The sequence below is a fragment of the Microtus ochrogaster genome, chromosome 19, assembly GCF_000317375.1.
Source record: "Microtus ochrogaster isolate Prairie Vole_2 chromosome 19, MicOch1.0, whole genome shotgun sequence".
Lineage (NCBI taxonomy): Eukaryota > Metazoa > Chordata > Mammalia > Rodentia > Cricetidae > Microtus > Microtus ochrogaster.
This window is the reverse complement of record NC_022021.1, coordinates 46,076,648-46,085,169: the sequence shown is the minus strand read 5'-3', so window position 1 is coordinate 46,085,169 and position 8,522 is coordinate 46,076,648. Positions and strand designations below refer to the sequence as shown.

General features: G+C 38.4%; 1 protein-coding gene across 2 annotated transcripts in view; it reads left to right on the top strand.

The window, feature by feature from the left end:
- March6 (membrane associated ring-CH-type finger 6) overlaps positions 1 to 8,522 on the top strand; it is a 62,905-nt gene that overhangs the window by 18,973 nt on the left and 35,410 nt on the right. For both annotated transcript variants that reach the window (XM_005356673.3, XM_013349748.2), the window contains exons 3-6: positions 438 to 511; positions 3,390 to 3,533; positions 5,726 to 5,798; positions 8,024 to 8,192. In XM_005356673.3, coding sequence (XP_005356730.1) covers positions 438 to 511; positions 3,390 to 3,533; positions 5,726 to 5,798; positions 8,024 to 8,192 — 460 coding nt within the window. The remainder of the gene's footprint in view (positions 1 to 437; positions 512 to 3,389; positions 3,534 to 5,725; positions 5,799 to 8,023; positions 8,193 to 8,522) is intronic.

Below are 8,522 nucleotides of genomic sequence, written 5' to 3'. Positions count from 1 at the left end.
TAGCCAGGTGGTAATGGCATATACCTTTTTTAAAAAAAATTACTTATTATGTATACAATATTCTGTCTGTGTGCATGTCTGCAGGCCAGAAGAGGGCACCAGACCTCTTTACAGATGGTTGTGAGCCACCATGTGGTTGCAGGGAACTGAACTCAGGACCTTTGGAAGAGCAGGCAATGCTTTTAACCACTGAGCCATCTCTCCAGCCCTAATTAAATATTTTTATTAATATATTGTATACTGATTTGTATTATCTGTTTTTAAGTTTTATACTCTTAGAAGGCACCTATAAAAAGTTAAAATATTTCATATTTGAAATATTGAAAACTATAAAAGGTCTATGATACAAAATTTTTAATAAAAGCACTAGTTTTCAATGAAACCTTAAAGTTGTTTTGTTTTTAATATTGTATTCATGAATGTATTTGTAATTACAGCTTAGTTCAATGGTTGAAACACAGTCGAAAAGAATACTGTGAATTATGCAAGCACAGATTTGCTTTCACACCAAGTAAGTTTGTTTGACATTTTCACCACAGTTTTGTTATTTCTAGCAACAAAAGGTGTTTAAAGAATTTGAAAGCAATAATCTTCAACTTCATTGTCTTTAATAGTAATAGAAAAAAACCTGTTGCACTTAGAAGGATATTTTAAAAATAGTCATCTTTTAATTTAATATACTCATGCTTGTTTTGTATGCTGTTTTCTTTTTTCTTTGTGTTTTTGCTTACAGACAAGTGTAAACATACACAGAGGTATTGTGAGTGCTTGTGAAAACCCATCACTTAGTTCTATTATTTTTCTTTCTTTTTTTCTTTTTTTGCTTTTTCAAGATAGGATTTCTTAGTAGCTACGCAGTGTGTCCTGGAACTCATTCCATAGACCAGGCTGGCCTCGAACACACCTCCAACATTCGCCCATCTCTGCCTCCCAAGAGCTGGGATTAAAGGCGTGCGCTGCCACTGCCTGGCATTTGTACTTATTTTTCAACTCACATGGCCTGTCTCTTTTTATCTGTGTTCTCCTTTCTTATTATAGTCTTTAATTTTTTTTCTTAGGCTGTCCTTTTTAAAAGAAATCGTAGGAGTTTTAATTTCATCTGTACATTCTCAGTATGTGTCAATATTTCTTCCTTTTAAGAAGCATTTTTTTTTTTTTTTTTTTTTTGGTTTTTCGAGACAGGGTTTCTCTGTGGCTTTGGTTCCTGTCCTGGAACTAGCTCTGTAGACCAGGCTGGCCTCGAACTCACAGAGATCCATCTGCCTCTGCCTCCCGAGTGCTGGGATTAAAGGCGTGCGCCACCATCGCCCGGCTTTAAGAAGCATTATTATCTCTGCAGAAACAGTGATGCTTTGAGTTCATCAGAGTCTAATGCCATTCAGCTTGAACTCCTCTGATTTGGAGCTGTGAGAATAAACAGTGGTGTAGAGCGAGTCTTAGCAGTTTTTTCTTTCTGAAACCAACTCTTTAAAATATCTATGTGTGTGTGTTTGTGTGGGGGTGCATGCATGTGTATGTGATTGCACTTGAGTTGCTAGAAATAGGGTTTCCTTTTTTCAGGCAGGAACAGCCCTGGCTGTCCTTGAACTCACTGTGTAGTACGTGCCAGGCTCGAACTCCTGGAGGATTAAAGGCATGTGGCATTATGGCTGGCTGACATGTCCTTGATTTTTTTTCCCCCTCTATTTTATATATTGTCATTTAAGTCCTGAACTCCTCACCTCAACAAGTCTAGCCAGCTAGATCTCCTGTCCCCACCTTTTGAGCACTGGATATAGGCAGACCAAGGCTTCTGTGCCCACCCAGCATGCATACTATGGATGTTGGAGATCCTAACATTGTCTTTATGCTTGCAAGCTATTTCCCCAGCCTTGGGAAACTAACTTAAGCTCATGTGTTGTAAGGCTTCAATAACTATTTTTCAGATGTCTAAAATTTTAGTTGCAGTACTTGTGTCTATTGATTAATAATGTTATATTAAATAAACAGCACTGTATTGGCAAATTACTAAAAGTCTAAAGCACAGTCTTTCATGCTGGCTGGAATCCTTGTACATTGTACCTGATTTTTTCTATTTATAAGACTCTTGTGTTTCTCAGCACAAATACTGTAACTTAATCATTAGTTTTACTTGATATCTGACAAGCGTGAATAATTAAAGTTACTGTGTTTTCTTTATTCATTGCCAGCAAAAATGCCACTTGTATTTTGTTCATAGTCCTTATTTTCTCTGGTGTATAATCTTATTACTAATTGAGAAGATTTATAGCAAACTAAGACTGCATGATTAAATTCTTTATGAAGTTTGACTGGTAGAAAATATCCTGTGGACTTTTACTTTGAGACCAATAAAAACTCCCTTTGTTTGCATATACTCTTCTGACATTTGTGGGCTGTCTTCTGTAGTCCTTCCCCAGGAAACTCTGCTTTTCTTCACACCAAGAATACTGTTGGCTGGGGGATCTGCGGCATGGACAGACTTGCCGCTTAAGTCTTACTCCTTATGTTTGTAGATGAATAGTTTTGTGACACTGCTTTTGAGTGTTTTGTTTGTATTATCCTTTGACTGCTTAGGATTAAACCTAAGCAAGTACTTTCTGTCTGAGATACACCCCAGCCTTGTCTTTTTGGTTATCTAGTTTTAGTTATTTTTCCCCTCCCCGAGCTCTGTTTTATAAATTTTAGACCATTGGTTTTATATAACAATTCCTGTTTTTGCCCCATTGGAGAAAAGAGGTGTTTGAAAGACAATGTGTATTATCTGGAGTAGAGAGTTTTAGTAAATAACAGTTTTTACTGAAACAGTTGTAAAGATATTTTCTAAAATGTGGGACTATTCTCGAATGAATTACATTTCGCAAAGATGTCTGAATTTATTGTTTGAAAGTTAAAGTAAGATGTTAAAATTGGAGGAGGGTTGGCTGACACCTCATGAAATGACTGTCCCAGGCTTGTTGGGATGCTCTGTCTAAGCCTGCATTGGTGTGTGTGTGTGTGGGGGGGGGGGTTCTGAGATAACATACTTCAGATTGCTTTTGCACTTCTTACCTTTTCTTGATCCTTTATAGTTCGAGAAGCCAGATCATTGTATGGCTTACATGTTACATATGTGTAAACTGACTCTGCTTGAAATTCAAGGCTGTGTGAGCAGGGGAGGTTAGATTTCTTCCTGCTGCTTTTTCTCTGTTCAGTGGCCTTTTTTTGTTCATTTCCATATTTTAGTTGTGATTTGTATAAATAGATGTCTTGTATAAATGTAATATTATTGTAATGATTTGATTTTCATTGCCTTATAGAAAAACACTTAAGTGCAGTATCTCTACTTTGTATTTATGAGTTCAGTCATTTAAAGTTCTCATGAAATCCTGCATATTTTTTTCCTCTTACAGTTTATTCTCCAGATATGCCATCACGGCTACCAATCCAAGACATATTTGCTGGACTGGTTACAAGTATTGGCACTGCAATACGATACTGGTTTCATTATACACTTGTGGCCTTTGCATGGTTGGGAGTTGTTCCTCTTACAGCATGTGAGTAGTCATAACTCTTCTGAGTTATTTAAACATTCTATAACTGTTTGCTATTTTAATTATGTTTCCTGATACTGTGAATGATGTTTAATTATTTATTTGATTTATATTATATATTTGGAAGACCTTGTTTAGGAAACCTCCTCACTGAGTTGTTTCTGGCGGAGGGAAGGGTGTTTTTCTTAAAGACATAGAGCAGTATTGATAATCCATGAGTGGCAGAGTATATAGATAGGATTCTGTGGACTTTAGAACAAGCAAGGGTTTTAATACATGTAATTTATATCCTCTTCTCTCCGTAACTAAAGCTAGCTTGTCTGCCTATGGTGATGAAAACCATAGGCACTGATGGAGAGTGACTTAGTGAGCTACATGGAGCCCGTGAGCTCCCCTGCTATGTAACTCAGAGAGACAAAGTAGTTCTAGTGTGAGACAAATGAGAAGATATGGGAGCTGGAGATGGCACTGTTAGCAACTGCATAGCTTGTTGTTCTACAAGGTAAGATTATTGGAGCTGAGGAGTTGCTCATCTCTGCTAGTAAGGAGACCACAAGATAGTCTCAAGTTTTCCAGAACCATGTAGGGTGGTGACGGTGGTAAGTGTATGGTGATATTATACTCCCAGATTGTCCTACAAAGTGGAGAAAATCAGATATAAAATCAGCTTGTTGAATGCTAGAAGACACTGTCCAGTTCCAAATATGACAAACAGTTTAAGTTCCTCAACCCCCCAAATATACTCAGTTGGAAGAACAGAATACAGACACTTCCTTAGACTTGTGTTCAGCATGTGTGCCACCTTAAACTTTTAAGTAATGCACACCTTAATTCTATCACTCTGGAGGCTGAAGCAGGAGGATCCCCCGTAGGAGGCCAGGTTGGTCTACAAGAAGCATAGGAAATAAAACAGAAGAAAATTTTTCAGTTAAAGTGGAAGACAGCACACCTTTGTAAAAATCAGTAGACGTACAGTTGAGCACAAGTGAACGTTTGAATTCATTTTAACAAGCTTGGTATCTGTCCTGACTTTGCATATACACATGTGCATCATATTATAATATATCCTCTTACAGACTCTTCTTTTTTTTAAATTTTTTTTTATTTAATGTATGAGTGCTTTATTTGCATGCATGACTTTATGCCAGAAGAGGGCATCAGATTCCACTATAGATGGCTGTGAGCCACCATGTGATTGCTGGTAATTGAACTCAGGACCTCTTAACCGCTAGCCATTTCTCCAGCCTCCATACTCTTCTCTATGATTCTGTCCCCCATCCCTCTTTCCTAGTACGTGTCAGAGGTTTAAGGAGTCTTAATGCTGCTCAGCCCATTTACCTACTGACTGATGGTTTGTGAGTTTTACTTACTTGTAAGGATGCTTCTTTCCTTTTATATAGATACCTAAGTAATTTCCATTATGGATACTCTTTACTATTCTGCCCTTTTGACTTGACCTGTAAAAGAAGCCATTGAACTCATGAAAATATCTGATGTAAGGCTAAGGGCAGTGCTTAAACTAATGTGCCAGAAGTGTTCTGAAGGAAAACCTCAGTGTCTTCTTAGTCTTTGAAAAGCTGTAGTCTTGTTAGCACATTCTCTCTAGAATTCTGCCTCTCTCACTAAAAACCATTCTATCTTTTCTGAATAAGAGGGCAAGGGATGGCCATGAATTCTTATATCCTTGTGTTTACCCTCCATGTTTATAATTTAAGATATTCTTTGAGACCTTTTGAAACTGTCTTTCTGTATGTATGTGTGTATGTATGTATGCATGTATTTTTAAAGTCTTTTAAAAACAATTTTCTATGTGTGTGTTCTTGTACCATGGTGTGTGTAAAGGTCAGAACAACTTGGTGGAATGCTTGTCTCCCCAGATTTATATGGGTTCCTGGAATTGAACAAAGGTTGCTCCCTCTTTACTGGTATATAGAGTGTGAAAACCAACTCCAGAAAGTTGTCTTCTGACCTCCACACACACCATGGTATGTAGGTGCTCATACTCAGACAATCATACACACACGTACACATTAAAATAAAAAACTAAACCCAATATGACTCAGGCATACGAAGAATAAGAACGCTTATTTTCTTGGTGTCAGTAATGTTCCACTTTACCTCTGCTTCCTCGAGCCACGCACTTGTGTGAGTGTGGGATGCTAGTTGTGACTATGCCTTTGTGCCTTTGTTTGCAGGCCGCATCTACAAGTGCTTGTTTACTGGCTCCGTGAGCTCACTACTGACACTGCCGCTAGACATGCTGTCAACGTGAGTATTGGCTCTGAGAGTGAAGTTTGGGCAATGTAATGATGTTTTTCCTCTTGTAATTTATTCTGTTTTGTTTGTTTTATTTTTTTGAGACAGGGTTTCTTTGTGGTATAATAGCCCTGACTGTCCTAGAACTTACTCTTTAGAACTGTCTGGCCTCGAACCCACCGAGATCCACTTGTCTCTGCCTCCCAAGCGCTAGGATTAAAGGCACGTGTCACCACACCTAATCTATGTATTCTTATTACTTGAAAATTCACCTAAGAACAGCAATTCATTTTTTTCTTTTCTAACCTTTGTAGCTACAGTAGAAATTGGTATGTGTAAGTTCTGTTTCTTGAAAACAGAAGAATTTAAGGAAACTTTTTGTAATATTGGTAGGACATGTAAAAAGAAGACATTGTATGCAGTTTGAATTACATGCTGCTGAATTTGTGTGCTGTTAGAACTTGTTTGCTGTAGCTTTTCTCTTCCTGTGACATTAGCATCTTGCTGGGCCTGTGTTGGCATGTCTATTGACTAGCTTATGGGCTGCTTCCCTCGAAGGTAACACTACTCACAGAAGAAGGCTAGGGCGGAAGGAGAGTTCTACATATTCTCTATAGGTTGCAACTTGTTCCTGATAAAATTTTGCTGATGTCCCCATGTGGCAGCAATGTTGTGTGTAGTTGAGTTGGGTCATCTCTAGACAAACCATCTCATTTATACAAATGTAGAAAATCATGGTGTCAGACAGCTGCCATTTTGCTTACCATAATTCTGGAGGTCAAACTTTGTGTGGGCTTAGTAGGGCTTAGTTGGGTAGGTCACCTCTGATCTTTCCTGAGTCACACGTGTCTTTCCTGGAGCTGGATAGGTCTGTCTGACGTGGCATACTTATTCACATGGCCTTTCCTCTTCAGAAAGCTAATGGACGCTTCTCCCAAGAGGGACTTCGGCAGCGTTCTGAAACTAATAGCGGGAGCCCATAAGCCCTTTTCTAGATTCTAGAACGTGGGCATCTTCTTCACCTCAGCTCTAGGCAGGCATGAAGCTCCTTCAGAACAAAAGCATTGAGAAAAGGGCTCTGAAGTTTGACTCCATTTAAAACTATAAAAAGCGGTCAGTTGTTTGGCAAGGAAGAAATGGAGAAGGATTATTTCAACCCCACCTCATCCTTATTTTGATGGTATAGAAGTTCTTTAGTAAGGTTTGGAGATACTGCAGAGAGAGAGAGAGAGCTATTACAGTGTGGGGCCGCTAAGCTGAGGTCTCTCAGACTCACCTTTCCTTCTCTTCACCAGGGACAAAAAAAGTAGTCAACTTTCTAACATCTGTTAGTATTTTTGAGTTATTCTCAAATTATTCTGAAATCACAGATGTTGATAGTGAATGATAAGATTCTTCAGAAAAGAAGGAACAAAGGCTCCCAAGTGTTACAAATCTCACATTTCCATGTTTGGTTACTAAAGAACCACACTCTGCCTCTTTGGATTTATTTTGGTATTTTTGCAGCTAGCATTAAAACTAGGTTTGTCATGTAGTGTGAGTTCCTACATCTGGTCCACGGTGTACTGAGTATCTTTCAGTCCTTTTCTTTTTTTTCGAGATAAGGTTTCTCTGTGTATCTTTGACTGCCCTGGAACTTACTCTGCAGACCAGGTTGCCCTTGAACTCACAGAGATCCACCTGCCCCTGCCTCCTGAGTGCTGGGATAAAAGGTGTGCACTACCACACCTGGCTCAGCCTTCTTTTCTTTAGTTTGCCATATTTCCAGTCACTGGGGGAGCTTCCCTCCTCTTTTTTATTGAATTTTTTCATTTATGTACTTCTATTTTAGTCACCCCTGTCAGTTAAGCATTAAAATTCTGGTAAAAGGATTGAGCAGAAGCAGAATTGTTCACCTAATTTAGTAAATTATATAAATGCAATTTGTTGAGTGTTTTGCTGGATTTTGTTTTTCTTACACTCCTGGGTGGTTTTTTTTTTTTTTTTTGGCTACGCTAAAAGGATAGGCTGTATAGTTAATAACTGTATATTCTGATGTTATTTTATATCTACTTAATGTAAGTATAGAGTAACAAAAGTATATAAATGAACATATTAGCTAGATTACAAGATAAAATTTCAATATCATTATGAATAGTCCTTGAGAAGCAACTGAATTTTACTGAAAAATTAAGATTTTTCTGTTTTTACAAGTGTTCTTTGGAATGAGTTGTGTCTTTTTTTTTTTTTTTATATAGGGAAAATTTGTTGGCGGATTGCTTGCAGGGCTGCTTTGTGGTGACATGCACACTTTGTGCATTCATCAGCCTGGTGTGGTTACGAGAGCAGATAGTCCATGGGGGCGCACCAATTTGGCTGGAGCATGCTGCTCCACCCTTCAATGCTGCTGGACACCACCAAAATGAGGTAAGCCCTTCACCTGAAATACATCTTACTCTGGGGCAGCATCTGAAAGTCATTCCACCCTCTATGATTCAAACCCTTGACTTTCCTGTGCCTCATAACTGCTCATGCCACAGAAGAAGACAGTAGGAACGTGTTGTAGGAGGGCCGCTTGTTTGTTCCCAGCTCCCAGAACCAAAATAATCACTCAGAAACTGTATTTATTAAATCACTGCTTGGCCAATCACTTATGCATGTTGCTAGCTAGCTCTTACATCTAGGATTAACCCATTTCTATTATTTTATATTTTACCATGAGGCTCATGGCCTCTCAAACAAGGTTCTTGTGTCTTT